The sequence below is a fragment of the Lissotriton vulgaris genome, chromosome 2_1 (assembly GCF_964263255.1).
Source record: "Lissotriton vulgaris chromosome 2_1, aLisVul1.2, whole genome shotgun sequence".
NCBI classification, from domain to species: domain Eukaryota; kingdom Metazoa; phylum Chordata; class Amphibia; order Caudata; family Salamandridae; genus Lissotriton; species Lissotriton vulgaris.
Genome location: NC_141687.1, coordinates 336,270,551 through 336,293,815, shown reverse-complemented (window position 1 = coordinate 336,293,815; position 23,265 = coordinate 336,270,551). Strand labels below are relative to the sequence as shown.

The window sequence follows — 23,265 nt, the reverse complement described above, 5'->3', positions numbered from 1 at the left end:
AAATAGGACAGAAGCTGTCACCCTGCTGTAGACCTGCAACCCGCTCAACACCTTCCTACAGAAGGAAAATTCGAAATTCTCATCCTGACCCAGACCTAGTGTGCCCTTGAGCCTGGAGGTTGGTTGGTGGCATTGGAACTGCAGAACGCGGATTTCTATATATCCATTCTTCAGGCTTATTGGTGCTACCTGTGGTTCGTGGTGGGACAGGAGTATTCTAGTTTTCCGTGCTCCCCTTCAGTCTCACTAGCGTCCCTCTGGTGTTCATGAAAGTAGCAGTATTAGCCGCATATCTTTGGAGGTCATGGGTGCCAGTTTTCTCCCTACCTCCTGTTGTAGGTGGGCTTGCCTCAAGCAGTTTTATCCACTTCCAAAATACTACAACCTAATTTCTGCAACATACCAAAGGCACACCTGACTCCTCATACTGTCCTATTCACACAGAGCAATTCTGGACACAGTTCGGTTTTGTGCATTTTCCCCGGAAAGAGACTCCAGGACCTTCAGGCTGCAATCCCCATATTTCAGCCTCGGTCCTGTATTTCAGTGAAGTCTACTCTGAGGCTGCTGGCTTCTGCATCCTGGTGACATATGCAGGCTCTGCAGTGGGACCCGAAGTCTCAGTGGGCGCAACATCAAGGATACCTCTCCGGGGCGTGGCTAGGGCGCCGATGGTGGAGGCGCCTGATCCCGCCAATTATCCTGCAATTCGACCTGTGGTGCAGCTGTTTCCATGGACACGGGTGTCGGAACACCCAGGGAACATCCCGGCCAGCTGCAGTGCCCTTTGAGGATCCCGAAGTGCCTTGGCGGCGAAGAAATCGGCGATAGTCCCGGGGGAGGTACAGCAAAATGGTGGCGGTGACCGGCAGCTGAAGCCGAGACGCGGTGCCCTGGAAAGCATCGGGTGCTCGCGCGTCCGCGACACGGCTGAGGAAGGTGAACGCCGCGTGATCGGCGACATATGCTGTGAGGGACCCACCATTAGCTACTGGGGCGATACTCGAGCCCGGAGATAGAGACCAGCTGCCTCACCCGGGGCATCCAACATGGCGCCAGGAAGACGGATTGATCGGAGAGCGCCGAAATAACGATGAGGTGAGGCGCAGGCTCCCGGGAGAACTAAGGGTACCAGACCAGCGGGCAGCAAAAAAGAACTTTCCTTGCGGGACGAGGTGGAGGCTCCCGTACTGTGCGGCCTCTGTGGAGCGGCGGTGAAGGGGCAGGCGACCTCTGAATGCTACTGTACTGGCTGAGCGACCGTGTGGCCTGGCATCTGGGTCGCGGCCGGAAAAACTGACGAGTGCCCTGCGGACTGGCCCTGGGGAGCTGCGGCTGGCGACTGGAGGGTCTTCGGATCGGGGTGAGTGCAGCAGCACAGGCCCGGGACCAATGCAGTGGAGCTGAGAGCAGGCCTGGGGAGCCTCAGAGCCGGGGACCGGGAGCACGAGCCCAGCAGAACACAGAGCTGGAAACCTTGATAACACGACCCCACCCTCCAAGAACTGGAAAAATAAAGCACATACCTGGCAATAGCTGGAAGGGGGAGGACTACTAGAAATGCTGTGTCCAACGTGGGGATTTGGCTCCAGTGGACCCCGAGACTATTAATAACCCTCTGCTCACGAGTCGGGATATATGAAAAGGACCGTTAATGAGGCAAGACCAGCCGCGGATTAGTAGCAGCAACGCTGACCGCGAGTGGTGAGGTGGCTGGGGGCCTGAACAGCAGAGGGTGATGTGATAAACACGTCGTACGTTGCTCGTACCTGTGGCTAATAGGGGGCATCCGGCAGGGGCGCTAAGCTGTAGGCACGTCTTCTGGAGCGTGGTGGTCCTACGAGGAGAGGGCAGGCACTTTGTGAGACCAGGAAGAGCCACTCTACTCCCACGGTTTGCCACGCTATCGCTGACTGCAGTGTAGCTGAACGAGTGGTTCCCTGGGTGCAGGGTGGTGATACACCTAATCAGTCAAGATGAAGCCCAAAGGCAAAACAGAGTGGGCCGCGGAACAGGATGGTGCCAGAGGTGGCAGTGAAGACGCAGAGGGCACGCCATCAGAGAAGAGGCTAACTGAGCGCCTTGATAAAATCCTGGAAGCTATTGCAGCAACGAAGGATTCCCTGCACCAGGACATAACACAAGTGGCTACGGGGCTAGGGCTCTAGCTCCTAAGGGCGGACCACTCGAAACTGGTAGACAGGGTCAAGGACGCCGAATCGGTCATACAAGATTTGAAGCCGGCAGTGGTAACCGTAGAGCGTAAACTGGAGGACTCTAGAAAGAAGGGCGGAGGATTCCGAAAGTCGCAATCGACGTAACGACGTAACAACGTACGGGTAGTGGGCCTGCCCGAGAAAATAGAGGGAGAACTTGTTCAAGACGCGGGTTGCCCCGGAGGGTTTATCCTCTTTCTTCACCCTAGAAAGGGTGCACAGGTTTCCGGCCAAACCACCCCTGCTGGGACGCCCTCCTCGACCCGTGGTGGCCAGGGTCCTTCATTATAAGGATAGGGATCTGCTGATCCAGAATGCACGCTCCAATGGGCCTTTTAAGGTAGAGAACAGCACTGTCACAATCTTCCCGGACTATACCCAAGACATACAAAGACGAAGGGCCTCGTACTTGGCGGTCAAAAAAGAGCTTAGGGAAGAAGGGATCCAGTACTCGTTACTATTTCCTGCAAAGTTGAGGGTGATCGTGGATGGTGCCACACAGTTTATCCTAACGCCTGATGATGCTTGGACATGGCTCGAATCCTATAGAGCAGGCACGGATCGCAGGGGCAAAGGGAATGGCGAACAACCCAAACCGCTGCGAATGCGTCAATCGCAACGTCTCCACAAGAGAGACAAAGCCAGGAAAGCTTCACAGCTCACACAATTAGCGGCAGACAAACAAGGTGCTCTGATGGCTACGGCAGCAATCACTGGTTCACAAACCGAGAACTCAACTAGGGTCACAGACTCTGAAGAAGAGAAATGGCACTCGGGCCCGAGTTCTCGGACACAGATGGCACCAGAGGCCCGGAGGTAACGCCCAGGACAGCCGACGATCTGTGAGTCTCGCCAAGTCTCGGGAGGGTGGATGCTTAAGGTCTGGACGGGGGGCCGCTGGGACAGTTGGTGATAATTGCGAACACTATGGCTGCATCTTATTGCTGTGGGGATTGATGGGCCGGGAGCTGGGGCGCGAGCCGTCACCTGTCGGGCCTACACCACCTTCCCATAGCCCTTAAGGCAGCCTGTGGTGGTGACTACAGGATAGGAGTTTGTGATTTGTTTTGGAAGTTTGGATGGGGACTGTTAATGTGTTATTGGGTCCTGTTCTGGGGGGGGAGGGTACTGGGAATTGTTCAAAGAGTTATGGGTTTAAGGTTCAAGGGTCCTGGTGTGGGCTGGCGATGTTGGGGGAAGGAGAGTCCAAGGTGCTTTTACAATGGGGACGTTACCTGAACTGAAATGTATAACATGGAACGTACGTGGATTGCATACTATGTTCAGACGCCACAAGGTGCATGCATATCTGGTGAGACGAGGAATTCAAATAGCGCTACTTCAAGAGACTCATCTCACTAAGCAGGAATGTACCGCATTGCAGAGGCGATGGCGGGACCAGGTGTTTGGCACGACCTATTCAGAATTTGACAGAGAGGTCATGGTATGGGTGAGGGCGGGGACTCCATTTCAGGTTACGACTACTGTCATAGACCCAGAGGGTAGATATGTGGCGGTGGAAGGGAGATTGTATGGAAGGGAAGTGGTGCTCTGCAGTATCTATGTCCCGAACACAGATCAACCCCGGTTCTTAGATAAATTATCAGGGACTCTGGCACATTCTCTAGCTGGTACTGTGATGATAGGAGGAGATTTTAACTCGATTACTGATGTAGTCTTAGACAGGTCACACCCACCACTGGTTGACTCCCTGGTCCGTAGAATAGCGAGGCAGAGAACGAGTTGGCAAGACAAGTGGGGGCTAACCGACGTATGAAGGGGACACCATCCCGGAGATAGGGATTATTCTTTCTTTTCCGCACTCCCCGAGCTACATGTCAGAATTGATACGATCCTCTGTAGTCATGCGTTGGCGCCCCTGGTGACGCGTTCTGAGTACTTGGCCAGGATTATATATCCGATCACAATCTTCAAGTAGTAGCTTTCCAATGGCAGCGAGCACGTACCGCAATACACACATGGCGGTTGCGCCCGGACACCCTGGAAGATCTGGTCTTTAGCTCAAAAATTCAGGAAGGTATTGAAGGCTACTGTGAATGAGGGAACAGCATCTACAAGGGGAATAGAATGGGACGCTTTCAAAGTAGTGGTGAGAGGGTTGTGCATTAGCAATCACTCGGGTGAGAGAAAGGTAGTACTGGCTGATGTGGCGAAGGCAGAGGCGGCGCTGCGGAAGGTAGAGAAGCAAAGACCAGAACAGAAGGGACTAAAGGAACAGCTGTTGGAGGCCAAAGATCTTGTGGCTACAGAGACGGAAAGACTGCGGAGCTTTGACTATAAACAATATATGGTAAGGGTCCATGCGGAGGGGGACAAAGTGGGAACGCTTCTGGCAAAGCTAGCAACACCGGTGGCAGGGAGGTGCCCGATTTTGAACATGCGAACGGAATCGGGATACATGGTATACTCCCAGACCGAGATCCTCTCATGCTTCTTGAGCTATTACACGATACTGTATCGCAGTCACCTAGAAGCTGAGATGCCGGCCTTAGAAGACTACCTAGTGGGGCCTCAGCTGCCGCAGTTAGATGAAGAGGATGCTAAGGAACTGGGACAGGATATTCGGTTGGCAGAGGTCAGAGGGGCGATCAAGCAGATGGCTAAGAATAAGACTCCAGGAGTGGATGGGCTCCCTATAGAATTTTATGTAAAATACGTGGATATCCTAGCGCCCCGCTTAGTGGAGGTGTATAATGAGGCGGCGGAACAGGGCCACCTACCACAGTCTAAGAGGGAAGCACTGGTAGTCCCCCTGTTGAAATCCGGAAGGGAGAGTAGCAATGCGACGTCTTACATGCCGTTGTCAATGTTGACAGTAGACTATAACATTTTGAGCAAAATATTAGCCACGAGGCTGCTTCCCCACATGACTGCTCTAATTCATACGGACCAAGCGGGGTTTATTCCAACTAGGAATACCTCGGTTAATATCCACCGCCTCATACGTGTGTTGGAAAGTGACCTAGATGTAGACATGCGGCCAGCTGTATTGTCGGTGGACATAGAGAAGGAATTTGATAGCCTGGAATGGGAGTACCTGGACAGGGTGCTAGAGAGGTTCGGGATAGGGGAAGATCTTGTACTCCTTGGCATCAGCTAGGGTGAGACTGGGTAATGTCGTATCCTCGCAGTATCCGGTACAGAGAGGCACAAGGCAGGGATGTTCGCTCTCGCCCCTGCTGTTTGCACTGGCAATTGAGCCTCTGGTGACCCAGGCTAGGATGGGGAGGGCATATAATGGCCTTCTATGTGGAGGGATCCCGCACCACATTTCCTTATACGCAGATGATCTGCTCCTGTTCCTGGAAGACGCAACAGTGGCAATACATGGGGCGGTGACTCACGGATTTTGGGGCACTTTCGGGCCTCAGAGTTGACTGGAATAAAACATGTGTTTTCCCTCTGAAGGTGGACATGCAGCAACCATCGGTGCCATCTGGTCTGCTATGGGAGCGATCATGCTTTGCATACTTGGGAGTTCGGATATATCATGGTGCGGAAAACATGCTGGAGGGGAATGTGGGGCGTTGTATAAGGGCTCTGAGAGGTTGTATAGCGTTTTGGGCTACCCTTCCCCTGTCAGTGGTGGGGATAGTGGCACTATTGAAAATGGTGGCCCTGCCTCTGCTACTTCCGTACACTTCCATTGTGGATACCCCCAAGGTTCTTTCGCGAATTGCGCACGCTCACGATTGATTTCATATGGGGACACGGGAGAAGACCAGTGGCGCTGGATACGTTGCTGAGACCAAAATTGGACGGAGGATTGGCTGTTCCTAACTTCGAACTTTATTATTTAGCAGCGCAGCTACAGGTTCTTACACAGAATGTTGCAAATGAATTCAGGGGCCCAGATCAGACCCGTGGGGCGGGAATCCAGAGGCATGTACTTTCTAACATCGTTATGCAACAAAAACTAGAGCTACGGGATTTAACATTAGAGGAAAAAACCCTGAGGTTGTGCTGGAATAAAAGCCAGCGTAAGGCAGGTGTAACTCACCCGTACGCACCTGAAATCCCTCTGGGCATGTTGATGGCCTTGCCACACGGGGTGATTGGTCACAGCTGGTGGACTGGGAAGAACTGGGGCTCCAAGTAATAGGGGACCTCTATGCTGAGGGTGAATTGCTCGCCTTCCGAGCAGTGCAAGACCAATTTGGCCTTCCGGATGGGAGCTTTCTCTTGCATATGGCTGTCACGACGGCGATAAAGAAGCATTGGAAATCTGGGCAAACGGAACCAAAGACCACGATGGCCTGCCAATATGTGGTGACGGCGGCGGGCACTTTTAAAGTGGTCACTTGTTTACAATCTCGAATGTTACATGAAGGATTTGAACCACTTACAGCTCTCAAGCAGAAGTGGGAGGAGAGTGTGGGGAAGCCCATCCCGGACGTGACATGGGGTCATATTTTGAAGAGGACATGGAAGGGGAGCAGGAATGCTCGCTTCCAGCAAGTGCACTTTTTTGTGCTGCACAGATCTTACCTTACTCCAAGAAATATTTCCAGGTGCAGGATGCAGCATGCCCTAGGTGTTTTGTGCCTGATGTAGAACTGGAACACATGTTGTGGAACTGTCCTAAACTGGGGCTCTATTGTTCCGAAGTGGGGGAGCTATTGAACAAGGCTACGGACAGGCAGATAGATTACGACATGGCATTTTGTCTGTTGCTCTGGTTTCCTCATACGAAAAGGACTAAGATCACTAGTAAATGTATTGATTTAGGCCTTATGTTAGCCCAGAGGGAGATAACCTGGCACTGGAAATCGAAGGAGGGCCCGTCTAGTAGTAGATGGGCGAATGAAATGTGTAAATGGGCGTGTAGCGAAGGTACTATTAGACTTAGGCAGGCAGCCCGCACAGCTAATGAGAGGAGTCTAGAGATGGCGAGAGCGTGGGAAGACCTAGCACGAACGTTCAAAAACAATTTAGAAAATGAAGAGGACTAAATAGGAAGGGCTGTGGAGGGAAGTTCCATGGAATACACTGAATAATATATAAGGTTCCTACAGGTCTCTTCCGTTTGCAAGTCGTTACTTATGAGCTAGGCCCACACCAGTTGAGGTTCAGTGGGGGGGGGGGGGGGGGGGGGGCGGTTGACTCCCATTTTGTTATAAAGGGAATCTAACGTAGGAGGGCTGCTTGAGTTGCTGTTTGAGTAATGTACTTGAGCCTTCCCCCAAAGAAGATGTGAGAAAGTGATTTGTGCTCCCAAAGATCGATTAGCTCAAGGGACAAGATGGTTAGTGAAGGGAACTCCGGCAATAACAATGGTACACGTTAGAATTTCCTGTTTGAGCTTACGGGCAGATTGTCCGGTGGAATTAGGGGAGGGGGTAATAAAGTAAAAACAGATGCTAGATCTTCTGGCTGGTTGAAGGTCGTTGTTCCCTTGTGCTATTACCAGGTTTGAGCATTCTCTAACTGACGTAGCCCGGCCTCCGGGATGTGGGCTCACCAGCTGTGTGGGGATTGCTTAACGATTTATGGGTGGCATTTGGGAATGGCCGGAAAATCGGAATGAACAAATGTATGTTTTCTTTTTCTAAATCTGCAATAAAAACACAGTTTAAAAAAAAAAATCAAGGATACCTCTCCAACTACCTTCAGATTTCGGAGGAGACTGAAAAAGATCTCCACTCATGGTTATTGTCTCATGAATGGATCTTTGGCAGACCCCTCTTCCTTTCCCAAACAGTGCTGACTGATGCATCACTTCTGGGATGGTGTGGCCATTTGGGAGAGGTTTAGAGAAGAGGTCTCTGGTCTCTTGCAGACTTCCGGCTCCATATCAGTCTTGTGGAGCTGAGGATCATCCACTTGGTGTTGAAAGCAGTCATTCCAACCATTAGGGGGAAGCTGGTTCAGATTCTCACGGACATCACCACCGCCATGTAGTACTGCAACACACTGAGCTGGTGGAGTTACTGACGCCTTACTCTTCTGGCAATAACTGGACCACCAAGCAGTACAGGCTCTCTGAATCTGCCAGGGTGGATGAACTCAGCCATTGGCAACTTTTGGATCATGAGTGTCAGTTACACTCAGAAGTGGTGCAAGGTGTCTTGGGCAAATTGAGAGAACCTGGATCCGATTTCGATGCCACCGCTGAGAATGTGCAATGTCGGCACTTCTGAGCGTTAGAGTTTTTAAGGTGTCTCTCATCCAAAGATGTGTTATGCCTTGAGTAGAACTGTGGACTCTTGTATGCCTTCCTCTCTGATTCCACTCCTGTCTCTAGTTCTCACGAAGATGAGGACCGACAGTGCCCGAACATCGGAATGGCTCAGAATTGGGCGGGGAGAGTATGGTATCCAGAACTTGAACATCTGTCATCTGATCAGGCTGCCCCGTTGGGAGGATCTGCTGTTGCATCAGTAGGGTAGGGCACTGCACCAGGGCCTTAACAAACTTCATCTTAATGCTTGAAGATTGATGTGGGACAGCGAGTCACATTTAACCTTCCTCTGGAGGTGGCTGGTGTCCTCTGCGCGGCCAGGAATCCCTCAACGAAAACTGTATTCACCTGTCATTGGAACTGACATTGGAACTTGTAGTTCAGTGCGGCACTCTGTATATACACCCCCTTCAGGCAAGGTTAACTGATGTTTAATTTATTTTGGCCCTATCCCGGCACAGCTTTGCTCTGGGTTAAGTTACAGTACCTTTTGGTTCTTTTAGCTTTTTGCAGTTGCTGTGTCAGTGGGACGGGTCATTGTTTAAATCTACTGTTATGCGTTTTTTAAAAGGGTTTGAACGTGTTTCCTCCATCTCATGACACAGTGGGACCTTATATGTTCACCAAGTACTATTCTTTTGAAAGTCCAGTTCACTAAGAGGGACATTCTTCCCGCCAGGTCCTGCAGGACTTTGTTTTTTGTCCATTCACAGACCCACCTCCGAATAGGTACTGCTTTGGTATCTCGTCAGAAGGTAAGTAATCTGGGAATTGAAGTCTCTATCAGCAGAACAGGTTATTTACCTTCGGTAACGCTTGGTCCAGTAGATACATCATCTGTCTAGCCGCTGGTTCCTCACAGACACTCCCTTCCTTACTGTTCTCTGATTGGACTCTATTTAGTAATAAGATCCCAAGTCTAGGAATCTGCACACTGGCCACACCAAGGGGGTGCGGACCTTCTCCAATGCAACTGATGTCAGTGTGCAGAGATACTGCAAAAAAGTTTACAGATCGAGTCCGATGCATGGGGCATATTGGAAAGGTGAGGAATCTGCAGCTAGTTGGTCTCTACCCGAAAAAGCATTCCTAAAGGTAAGTAACTTGTTCTTTGCACGCATGAATCCTTCCAGTAGTAAAGTGCCTCAGGATTGATGTGGAACATGTGTAACTTGTTCCGCCTAGTTTATGCTTACTTTAGTCATTTGTTACATTGTACTAAACAAGATTATAACTTAAAAGGGAGTATTCTCAAATGGGACTAAGTGCGCACATCCCCTCTTGATTATTAGACAATTTATGAACTAGTTTCAGTAGAGCATTGCTGTATCCTTGTTATGAATTGTATTAAACTTGTAAAGAAAGGCTAGTTTACTGTGAAATGATCTTGTGCAAAGATTTTAAACATGACCTGCACAATACTGCAGAAAAGATTTAAGGTTGGCTCTTCCGTAAGGTTTAGCGCCATTAACGAGTGACTTGAAAAATAATACCTAATTTATTTTTCTCATTGAGCTGTTAAACAGCCCAGTACTACAAAAAAAATTAGTATAATTGTGTGTATACGTGAGAGGGTTGTACCACTGAGTCATTTGCCTATTGTGGTTATCAGTAGGGGAGCCTGTCACTTTATCCTGGATTTTTGGTACTCTCGAACCATGCTCTTCTCCCCCACCATTCTTTGCATCACACACAAAGGGGTGTCCTCTCGAAAATGATGAGTGGCACTGTGTCTTCCCCAGGTCTTTCACTCTTTTCAGGGGCTTGATGATAGAGGTATCTTTTCCATTCCCCCAGGAAGGGTAAAACTTGGTTTCTTGAAAGTTTCGTAGAGCTTCCACATGTCAGTTTATATACAGGAAGACAGATGCCATTGTAAGGCAACTCCTAGTGCTAATATTGGACCATGAGCCTATGTATGTTAACAAAGCATGTATTTTGTGACTCATTTTAGGCAATTCTTCAGGGTACGTTGGCGAGAGTGAACCAGAGACAAAAGCAATCATTGACAACTTGATTAAGAAGCAGGACTTCAGCCTCTCCGTTGTTCTAGATGGAGGATCCTTACTAGTCACATATCCATACGACAAACCCGTTCAGACAGGTGTGTGGCATTTAGAATTCATAATGAAAGTATTTATCAACCATGTTTTTATCTAGCTTAACATGGGGAAAAGTTACGAATCGCAGAATATTTTCACTAATAATTGTATAGTTGTTGTATCAAAAGTTTGAATGTAGGAAGGAGTCTAGTAAAGAGAGCACCAAACTTGGACTTGAAAGACGTGTTTTTCCAGTCCCCAACCACCGGATTGTCATTTGTACATTTGTACATTTGCCATGGTAATGACCAGAGCAAAATTAATTCTGTGAACATCTTTCGAACGTTAACATTGCACCAACCAACTGTATTTTGGCTAGGTTCAGACTATAGAAATACTATTGCACTACTAAAAATGTAGAATCCGAGTTGGCTGATGAATGAGCCTGCTCCTTTAACTGACGGTAGTTCCATTTTTGGTTTTCTTATATCTGAAGTGCACTTTTTATTTTATTGTAGAGGAGAATAAAGAAACCCTAAAACATTTGGCCTCTGTATATGCAAATAACCATCCAACAATGCACATGGGCCACCCAGGATGTGCCAACAAGTCTGGTATGTAAATACAGTGTGGACCCGCCCTCCTTTCCGATTTGCCTCCAGCTGCCATATAGACTCTTCACACCAAATTTTTATTTTTGTATAACAGATGAGAACATCCCAGGAGGTGTGATCCGTGGAGCAGAGTGGCAGAGTCACCTAGGAAGCATGAAGGTATAATGCAAACTACTAATCCCCTTTATAGAGAATCTTAAATATGGTAACCCTGAAAAACAGGACGCGCTGTGTTTCATAGGCAAGAAACGTTGATCTCAATGCAATGGTAATTATTCATAAATTCATTGTCTCCACCTGTGCTCAGGACTGTTCTTTTAATATAAAAATCTGTTTTAAAAGAAGCAGGACCATTCTCTTTAAATGTAAAGTAGGTTATCAAAAAATGCATGTAAAACAATGCCCATCTGAGGCAAAAATTATTTTAGTAGTAGGTAATCTGTTTTTTTCCTCGGAGGCGTTTTCCTCTTCTCCCCATTATCAGTTTGCAAGCTCTCATATGCATGTCTCCACTGCAGTAAGGATGTTTCCAGAAATGATGAGCGCACTATTTGGCTCCTGCACACATCACCCTGCTGGTAATCGACAAAGAGCCAGAGATGCTTGAGAGTAAAGGCAAACACTGTTTAAGTTTTCCAGAACCTAGGGAGTAAGGCTCTTAGCAATGGTCTCCCTCATGACACCAAACAAAGGAGATAAACTTGCTAACTGTCCCTCTCTATTTTATAACCCTGCTTCCCACTCACGCTGAACATAAAACACAGCCATCCAATTTAATTGCCCACCTTTGCAGAATTGGGCCCATAATGAGGAGTGAAGGGCAATTAGACTATTGTCACCACTTTGCTACTCACGCAAAAGAAAATCCATGTTCTCACTGGAACCTTTGAGAGGCTAGGAAGGATCCTGAAGACCGCCAATGGAAGCAGGCGTTCACGCTCTACGGTTACTGTATGCCAGATCCACACCTTGGTTTGCAAAGGGAACAAAAGCCAGCCTGACACACCATACGAGTTCCTGTTTTTCAAATTCTGTGGATGATAGTGCGTGCTTTTCCCAACAAGTGAAGCTTGGCGTGGAGTGGGTATACAGTATCAGTGCAACTTGGGAAGCATTTAATTCAACTGCAGGTGCTAGGAAAAAAATCTTTAGCACCGCAGAAGAATTTCCATTGGGTCTTTGTTCTGATTCACCACTGCCTTTGCTGATGTGAAAAAGGAAGGTATGATTTGTGCTTAAAAAAAGATAAACTGGGGGCGTGGTTTGGACACCGGAGAAGATGGCGGCATGGTCTCCTACCTCCTCCTGTGGCGCCACTTTCTTTTGTCATTTTAATGTGTAATCCCGAGATTGAATCACTTCTGATGCCGGATTAAATGGGCGGAATGTGAGCCCTACGTGAATCCTCCTGTGAAATGCTTCAGGGCGTATCGAGACAACGATAAGCGAAGAGAACGTCTCAGCCTTCCCGACGAGCCCCTGCCGCCTGAGCTGGAATCTGCCCGCGGTCTGGATGAAGGTGGAAAAGAAGAGAATCGCTACGCTGGTGGCAACTTTAACTACTACCTTAGCGGGCTAATCGACTTTTTGCAGAAAGTAAGTGGGCTCATAACCTGGCGGCTCTGTCCCAACGGCTCCCTAGACCGCGCGTGTGCCTAATAGGTGGGAGCAACCGCCTCCCGGTGGAGATTCTAGCAGAGGCTTCTTAAGCTTTTCACGCTACGCAGAGTCACACTGTCAGCTACAAATCAAACCATACAGAGGCGCATGCACCCAAGACAGTAATCTCAAGTCGGCGGCTCAATTGAGATATCTTGGTGGGTTCGGGGATTAGACTGCCAGAGCAGCATGTTGTGCATAAAATGGCAGGCGCTCCCTCGGTTTAACCAAGGTTCGACTGCAATCTCCACTGACATCACCCGCAAAATTACTGGCACTTCTGCAATATTTGGTGCAATAACTGGGGTCTGCATGTTAACAGAGTGCCCTATGTTGTTCCTGAAAGCTCAGCTTTCATAGTGAGGGCACTCCAGGGTACTTAGGCAATCTATCCATGTGAACACGCAGGAAAGCACAAAATGGCGGTCGCACTCTCACTTGCACTCAGTGAGCCTCCGAGAGGTTGTATGTAACATTTTCCTGCACAACGCTCATTCTGAGGTACAGAAAAACGCCAGCAGATATCCTGCTTCATGTATTTGGCGCTACAAAGTCCTAGGGTCACCCCAATCACTACGATGCTAGGCTTATGCTGATAGTTAATAACATGGGTCTAAACATTTGAGCAGCAGGAGGGTTAGATCTGAATCACATAGCCACTAAAGCGCTACTTTCACCTGCTGCTCTACTTCAGGGGATTGCATCAACTTACTGCTGGATTGTGAATATAGTAACACATGACTGCGAATATGGACTGTGTTTTCTGGGGTTTTCTCATCCTGCCTGACCCTAAAATGGATGCCACCGAAAATGCCTATCTCTATCACTGACCTTGCCTGACCCTAAGATGACTACCTGGGTGTGCAGCGTTTTAGTGTTATGTTCCATTTTGATGGTGTTCTCCTTACCGGCCGCTAACTTCAATATCGAATCTCAAGGAGTAGCTACTCAACCGTCAACATACTTTTTGGTGCTAGCGTAGCGCCAGCGTGGAACCCTCAAACGGCAGTCTCTCAGATACCAACGCAAAGCAACCCCTACCTACAATACATTGTATCCAACATAATCCAACATAATCCGGTCCACACGGTTTGAGAATCATGGGTGAAAAGGAGGCAAAAAACCATAAGATACCTAAAGCAGATCCACCAAACCCCAATTCTCCAACGAAAGGTAACAAAAACATTAATGCTACAATTGACACAATACTGAACAAATTAGCAGAAGAACTAGACTTGGCGAAGTCCACTAAAGAAGAAATTTTAGCGATTTAGGCAGGACATTAAACACCAATTCTAGGCTAACCCAAGCCAGGATAAGCCGCCTAGAAGTTTCTGAAACAAAAGTCTGCAAATCCCTCAACCATTTATCTCTCACTACAGATTCCATGACAAGGAGGCTGTCTGAGCTTGAAGACAGAAATCGAAGAGGAAACTTACGCATTTTTGGAATTCCGGAGGGTTCAGAGGAAGCTTTTAGCTCAGAATCCTGGTTCTCACAAGCAACTAATCTATCCTTTCATCAACCACTTGAATTTGACAGAGCTCACCGGGTTCCAACCAAAATTTCTCCGAACCAAAAAGGTCCTAGACCAATCGTGTGTAAGCCTCTGCGCTACCAGCATGTTGATCAGATTCTATCCTTTATGCGTAAAAACAACCATATACTTTGGAAATCCAGTAAAATCTTTATTTCTCAGGACTACAGCAAGGAGACGGTTGACATAAGAAAAGGATTTCTTGCACTCCGACGAGGCTACGATCATTAGGCTACCAATTCGGTTTTGCAGGCCTAGCAAGGTTCCGAGTGGTCATCCAAGGAGTTCCCCAGTTCTTTACGGATCCCCAGAAACTCAAAAGATTCCTTGATGGCCCGGACAAACTTTCTATGGGCACGGCAGCACCTGGCCCTTCAACAGCCAACACATGAGTACCCTTCTAAATGTCCTTAAGCATGAATTACTTGGATGTGATTTCATTACTTCACATTGTACTCCTATATTTCACACTGTACTCTTAGTTCTGTATGGTGTGGTTGCCTCAAAACTGCCTGTATTGCCTCACATTGAGCGATGTGTTTTATCACCTGAAGTGCCTATACATCTAAGTGCCTCCAGACTAAGTGCCTTATATCGAGGCCTGCTACGGTATTATGGTTGGTTGAAGCTGTTTCACTACTGCTTGCAATATTTCTGCTATAATGTTCTCAAGGAAAATAGCATTAGTTAGAGATGTTGTTAGTCCCTGTTTCCTATTCAGATGTAATTAGACAAGCTCACGCCTACACGTGTACTTCACCATAGCGCAATATTTATGCGTACATACTGTTGATCCTCTTCGGAGTTCAGTTACAATAGTCTTCTGTATATTTTCAAAACGCTCATGGTATTTGCGCTTTTACAGCTGTCAGGCTATATGTTCCACAACGGTCTGTCTAACTGTCAGAGAAATTAGATATTGTCTGGCTATTGCCTGGTTCAGTCAGTTATTCTCTGGCTCATATCTAGGTAAATGTAACTTCTTAGACAGTTTCTTAGAAAGTCACTGTCTGTAGTTTCTTAGAAAGTTATTGTCTGGCTCACAGCCAGGTACATTTGTTTTTTTTTACTATTGTTGGTTACACATTAAGCGCCCACTGTTCTGATTTCTGGTCTAGTCTCAACAATCCACCATGGTTTTTGTTCATAGCCATGGGAGGGGAGTTTTTCCCCCCTGGTCTACTAGTTTCTCTCAGGGTGGGGTGGGTGGGATTGGGGGAGGGTTGGGTGAGGTATGGGTCCGACTTTAACTTGGTTTTTCTTTTGTGTTACTATTACATTTTGCTTACTTTCGTCTGTATGTTATTATTTTCCCTGCTCAAGTACCGATGTTTCCTGTACAACTAGGGCCACAGGTCTTACGTCGATAGGATGCTCCAGTACTCATTTGCCCTCGAATCCATTGTGCACCGGGATATGACTATGTAGGCCAAGTGAGCTGGCCGCTTTGTTATAAGCGACTCATGTGTTATAACTGGTTGAGTTGCAACTCAAAGTCTGCTAATAAGGCCCAAAACAACTATGTATTTGATATTCCACAAATCTACACCCCTACACACATCTTGTATACACTTATTACCAGAAGGAGACGAGAAGCCAGTGTCCTCAACAGCGGTAATACCACCGATCTAGCTTGGATCACATTTTTGTTACACCCATGATGTCACATACCACGTCCAAAATCCCGCTGGGAATTTCTAGAGTGGATAACCTGAAAATACTTTGCTTAACGTTAAAGGTCTTAACCATCCGGTTAAACGGAGGAAGATCCTGGATTATCTCCAAAAACAAAAGGGAGATGTCGATCTTTTACAAGAAACAAAAATTGATGCCAAACAATTCAATACACTTGGGAATAGATTTTACAATTAAGTGGTGGGTTCTGAAGCAGTCGGTAAAAAAAACGGTGTTCTGACCCTGATAGCAAAGAAATCACACATTAAGATTGGATCCTACACAGCTGACACTAATGGGAGGTGGATCACATCTAGATTGATTAAGGGCAACACTGAGTTCTACATCACAAATATCTATGCCCCCAACACAAGAAAACTAGCCTTTTGGGTTGACCTAACTAAACAGATTGAAACTATTCCTGATTCGGCCATGCATATCCTAGCGGGAGACTTTAATTTGCCTTTCGATCCGGCTTTAGAGAGACGCAAGGTGTGCCTATCACAGCAACAAGTCCCATAAAGCCTTCTCCAATCTCTGTGCTCGCTTCAATTTACTAGACTCCTGGAGATTACAAAACCCCACAGGGAGGGAATACACTTTTTATTCACATCCTCACGACTTCTACACTCGTATTGACTACCTATTTATCACAAGTAACGCCACTTCTAGGATCATGGAGACGTCGATAGAACCTAGGGTGGTTTCAGACCATTCCTGTATCTTGCTCTCCATCTCCAACGTTAAACCGACCAGTCGTCAGTCTCTATGGAGACTGAATGATGAACTGTTGGAAAAGGAACAACATAGGAAACTCATAGAACATGCTATCCAGTTCAACCTAACGCACAATAAAAGGAACTACACTTCTGATCTAAACCGCTGGGAGGCTCTGAAAAGCACTATCAGGGGTAAAATTATTTAAATCAGATCAGCCATTAATAAGGAATACAATAAAGCCCTTGACGAGTTGGAGTAAGAGATTTCGGCCCTAGAAAGTAAGCACATTACATATAGAGATGAATTAACACTGAATAAATTGATGAATAAAAAGTACGAATATAATAAAATAATAAGCAATAGAGCAGGGGTCTGGATAAACAGACAAGAGGTTCAAGCTCTGCGAATCGAATAAGGCTGGTAAGAGTTTAGCTGCATTCCTAAAATTTATAGTACAAAAGAACACGATTAATAGTATAAAAGATCACAATGGCGCAACATATTCTGATCTAGTAAAGATTGCGGAAATCTTCAAACACTATTACAACACCTTATACTCTAAAAACAAATATGTAGATAACATTAAAATTCAGGAGTACCTTAACGAATGTGACCTGCCGTCTCTCTGACACTGAGCAATCGGAACTTAATAGCCCAGTAACAACCCTGGAAATTGAAAATTCAATTAAACCACTTAAATGTGCATGCGCAGCTGGCCCTGATGGGTTTAGCGCAAAATTCTATAAGTGTTTCCCCTCTCTCTTATCTCCGCCACTATTACACTTGTTCAACTAATTCAGTGAAGCAGGCAAAGTCACAGGTATACTGGCTGAAGCCATCATTGCAGTACTGCCTAAGGAAGGGAAAGACCCAACACTAACCAAAAATTATAGCCCGATCTCCCTTATCAATATAGATTGTAAGCTCTTTGCTATGAACCTGGCTAATCGTCTTCAAAAATTCCTGCCCAAGCTTATTCACCCTTCACAGGTTGGTTTTTTAAAGAACAGGCTCTCCAGTGACAACACCAGGATCTTAGCTCATGTTTTGGAGAAGGCCAAATATATTACATCTCCCACAGTAGCAATAACGCTTCATGCCGAAAAGGCTTTTGACAAAGTTGACTGGACATACCTTGAAGTAACGCTAAATAAGTTTGGGCTGGGAGAAAATTTCACGAAGATGGTAATGTCTCTATTTTTCAATCCTTCGGCTAGGGTCCGGGCGGGAGGTTCCATCTCATCATCCTACTAGTTACAACAGGGTACCAGACAGGGTTGCCCCCTTTCCCCCTCACTATTTTTACTCTCAATTGAGCCATTCTTATACCACATTAGGAACAATGATCGTATCTCAGGTATCCATTTTAATGATTGTACGGTTAAGATTACCGCTTACGCTGATGACGTTTTAGTGGTCTCTGAAGAGGCTAAGTATGCCATTCCTGCTCTTATGTCCTCAATTGAACATTTTTCTTGCGTGTCAGGGTACAAACTAAGCAAAGATAAAACTGAAGTAAAACTGCTTAACCCCTTCGATGCTCATGATGAGCTCAGCTCGTCATGAGGCACGGTGCTTGTGTGCTCATGACGAGCTGAGCTCGTCATGAGCACACCCAGTTCTATTATATCCCAGCACAGGACAAGAATATCTGCAGCATCGATGTGGTTAGTAACCTAGGTAACCAAGAGATCATAGGGACTCCGGCCTGGCATGGCAACCAAAATGCTTTAAGTATCTGGGGCTGGATTTTGACAAGGATTTGATCTCTACCCTTCACACTAACAGAAAATCTAGTCTTCAAAAAAATCTCCAACCTGCTGGAAGGGTGATCTCCTAAATTTCTTTCATGGTGAGGTAGTGCTGAGACACTGAAAATGATGGTGACACCCTTAGTGAATTATCTTGCAAGCATTCTGCCGATGACTTTCTCCTCTGACTTTTTAAACAAGATCGACAAGCTCTTTAATACCTTCCTCTGGCAGGGGAAGAAACCCAGAATATCACTGACTAAGCTGCAGCTATCTAAAGAAAAAGGCGGTCTGGGTCTCCCTAACTTCAGGAATTATCAAACAGCATTTCTATGCAAGCAAGGAGCCAACTGGCTGACTGTAAATCCGGACTACACACCGTTTGGCTAGATGTGGAGAAGTCACTCATCAACAATATGCCTTTATCTGCCCTCCTCACCATGGATCTCTCCCACTTGCCCCATTCTAGATATGTTCTCCTCAATACTAGACGAGCACTCCTGAGACCAACTACATAAGACCAACTACATAAGACCAACTACATAAGACCAACTACATAAGACCAACTACATAAGACCAACTACATAAGACCAACTACATAAGACCAACTACATAAGACCAACTACATAAGACCAACTACATAAGACCAACTACATAAGACCAACTACATAAGACCAACTACATAAGACCAACTACATAAGACCAACTACATAAGACCAACTACATAAGACCAACTACATAAGACCAACTACATAAGACCAACTACATAAGACCAACTACATAAGACCAACTACATAAGACCAACTACATAAGACCAACTACATAAGACCAACTACATAAGACCAACTACATAAGACCAACTACATAAGACCAACTACATAAGACCAACTACATAAGACCAACTACATAAGACCAACTACATAAGACCAACTACATAAGACCAACTACATAAGACCAACTACATAAGACCAACTACATAAGACCAACTACATAAGACCAACTACATAAGACCAACTACATAAGACCAACTACATAAGACCAACTACATAAGACCAACTACATAAGACCAACTACATAAGACCAACTACATAAGACCAACTACATAAGACCAACTACATAAGACCAACTACATAAGACCAACTACATAAATCAAAATTAAGATTAAACAAATCTAATATAGTTTCTCTATGGCGGAATCCCTTGCTAAAGATTGAAGGTAACCTGCTCTACTGGGATCCCTGTTCTCAGAAAGGCATAAACTTAGTAAAAGATCTCTATGCAGGCCCTCACCCATTACCTTTCTCAACACTTCAAAACCAATACAATTTAACTCCCATGGATTTTTACGACTTTTTGAAATTTTTCCTTTCAGCACGCCCCATTAAGCTCTATGATCCATGGCTCACCTCTCCATTTTCGCGAATCTTGAAAGCAGGCCATATTTGATCAAATATCTATAAACTCCTTCTACCCAACCCTAGAAAATCACACAAACGTATCGAGACCCATTGGGAATCAGTACCCAACTCTACCAATCTTATGTTTGACTGGGATAACATTTATAGCTCAGCCTTTTCGAATAAAATATCCCCTATCTTGTCTCAAACCAAGTATATGTTACTCAAGAGGTCATACTGGACTCCTGAGAAACTTTTTAAACTACGTTTAAAAGATAATCCGACATGCTGGAACTGTAACGCTGCTGTCGAAGATTTAGACCACATGCACTTCACCTGCCCCTCCTTACAGTTGTTCTGGGATAAAGTGTATAATTATATAGATCACGTATTCAGCATCAATCCCCCTAGAGAATTTTCATACATCATATTAGGCGCCCTAGACCCATCACTAGTCGACGATAATGACCGGCAGTTGATGGATCTCTTGCTCACCTTAGCTTGCAAAGTCATATTATGCAAATGGAAGAACGCTAAAGATGTGTCCTTTAGAATTTGGCAAGAGTGGCTGTCCTTCCTAAGAGGGGTGGACAATCCAGTTCTCCACAATTCCCCTTGGCGTAGATCCCACAAGAAACTCTGGAAGTCCCTAGACGCCTCTTCATTCTCATTTGATCCTCCGCGAGTCCTTTACTATCACAATAGCATACGTATCTTTATTGCAACTTCAATGTATTGAATGTAACCACACTGCTTGATTGCTTGATTGATTGCTTGGCCACTTGTAATAGCTATTCTCGTATTGAATGTAACCACAATGCTTGATTGCTTGGCCATTTGTAATAGATACTCTCGTTCACTGATGCGTTCACAGTATATGATTATCATGTAGATACTGGGTGTAATCAATAGGTACTTGAGTACTCCATCATGTATTCAACAACTTGCTTGTAAGTATTATTTAAGTCTGACCCATTTCTATTGGTTTTTTTTTCTATTTTATTTTCTTCCTTTAATTTTATTAATTTTATTCATCTACTTGTGTCCATTATTCATATATGGTTTTCTTTTATTTGTATTTTTTCTCAATAAAAATGATTTGAATAAAAAAAAAGATAAACTGAAGTATAAAGCGAAACTGTGCACACTGGATAGTCAGGAAGCATGTCTACAAATGGTAGTTATTGCCCGCAAGGCAAGCATTGTGATTGGTTGACCACCTCAACATTTCTCTCTGGATGCTAATTTGCATAATTGTTTTAGTGGTACAAGTCTTTTAAATCTGACACTGTTCAGCCTGCATTCGGAGGGCTTTAACTACCACGGTGCTAAAAGTACCCTCTGCAGCATATTTAAGTGTTTCATAAAAATATTAAGAGAATAATTCTACCACAATTGAATCTTATTGATTCACTAGCTGTCTCAAATGTTCACACCTTATGGTTGCATAGCAATATAATTTATTTCTACATAATTAAACAGAAAGCAAAAACAGCAGTTTTTACATTGGCTTTTGTTTTGCGAGTCCCTCTGCACACTTTATATTTTTCGACCCTCCGGAAATCAGGGTAGGTCTCTTTCAGGAGATCTGCAATAGGTCAATTTGTAGAAGAGTTTTGCTGCAGTCCTGTGAAGAGGCAGGCTTCGAAATCTCATTTTCCTCCATGCAACCCCACTCATTTAAGCATTGAAAAACATTTGCAATTTGCTTAAAAAAAACAACTTTTCCCTTGTTATTGATTTGAATATTTGTAAAGTCACTTGTTCAACACCCACTCCATGTGCTTTTCTATGTACAGTCTTTGTCACTGTCATGATTGCTAACAAAATAGCCAAACATGCGCATTCAACCTAGGATCCATAATTCGAAAATAAATCAACTCCTTATTCTTCATTTTTACTAATATACAAGGGTTACTTTGTCGATGGTGACACTGTAACTTCCAAGGAGGCGTGCACAGATAGTTTTTCTCTACCCACTACTTGCCTCAGCGTAGAAGAGAATGCTATCCCGTCTTCTTTAATCAAATTAATAAATATTGACCAGGCATCTAGTATGATCTTGCATCAACCTCAGTGTACACATCTAGCGCTTGATAATAAGTTGGTCTTGGATTATGATGATAATAATGGACAGGAAACTGACGAGTATCTAAAAAATATATATATATTCCCTTTAGCCGGTGGTTAGGCATGCACATGGTAATATCCTTTTTAAGGGGCCACCAAGTTTTACATGAGTAACTTCTCCTGACGATAAATTGAGTTTCATCAGCTTGTCAAAAAGGACATAAAATAATTGCCATTCCTAACATTCTGCAGCGTTATATTGCCTCCAGTGCAAAACTAAACCAGAGTCAATGGTAGCTTCTGGAGCAAGATGGAGGACCGTATGTCACCCTCCTTGTCTATTCCTAAAGGTAAGGAGGGCAGAAAAACTCATGAGACAAAAAAATCTTTATAAAAGCTTCCCTCATCTGAAATGTTTTTGTTTTGTTGAGTGTCTAAAGGTACTTGTTGATTGTAAAAGGTTAGATCTACATTTTTTCTTATTTCGGGTCTTGACATTGGTCTGTTTGGCACGCATTAGGGACCCTCCTTTTGCAACCATCAAAACTGTTGTGATAAATTCCAAATTATGGAATTTTGAACACTAAACATCCTTAAACCGCCTACAGACTGCGAGGGAGGTTCAAGTTGTATCAGACTGGCTTGGCCATATCAATACATGTGGCCCATGGCCTACACAGCAACATATCAGACACTGAGGTCAGCATTCTTTTCTGTGAGCACAGTGACCAAAGAGAAGGGCTTCAACTTAAATGCAAGCCTGACTAATTCTTTTATGTCATGTCACATATCACTGAAGTTGTAGGGAGTGCCTGCCAAGATCATAGTTGTTCCCAGGTGCATGTTCTCCCAAGTCACTAGGGTACTAGGTACCAGGACATTAAATCTCAGACAAGTTTGTAGTGCATCCACTGCCTAGCTAATATGCGAGATTAATCATCTTTCGTGAAATAAAGTATGAAACAATTTTTGAAATTACAATCATATTCAGTATTTCCATCAAAGTTATCATTGGAAAAGAAATGTCGATGGATTCTCTCTGAAATCCATATGCAGTAGAATATCTGCATACATGCACTGCATTCTCCAAAACAAAAGGTTTTACAGTGAAAACATGTCTATAAGAGGCACCAGTTTCTGCTTAATTTCATTTTAAAAAGTAAATTTGGTTGGACAAATTGATATACAGTATATTTGACTGAAAAAAAACACTGAACTATACCCTTTAAAAAACTCCAAAATGTAGTTTGCTAATAGATTGGGCACACACTATGCCAATTACATATAGCAACTTTCAGAAACCCCTAGAGCCAATCAGCCCTTCCCATCATGTAGTCAGTGAGACAAGCAATTTTTTTTTTTTGGGGGGGGGGGGGGGGTGGT

General features: G+C 45.2%; 1 protein-coding gene across 1 annotated transcript in view; it reads left to right on the top strand.

The window, feature by feature from the left end:
* CPD (carboxypeptidase D) overlaps positions 1 to 23,265 on the top strand; it is an 839,931-nt gene that overhangs the window by 704,936 nt on the left and 111,730 nt on the right. Inside the window, exons 15-17 of the mRNA XM_086955076.1 lie at positions 10,373 to 10,522; positions 10,979 to 11,074; positions 11,169 to 11,233. Coding sequence (XP_086811202.1) covers positions 10,373 to 10,522; positions 10,979 to 11,074; positions 11,169 to 11,233 — 311 coding nt within the window. The remainder of the gene's footprint in view (positions 1 to 10,372; positions 10,523 to 10,978; positions 11,075 to 11,168; positions 11,234 to 23,265) is intronic.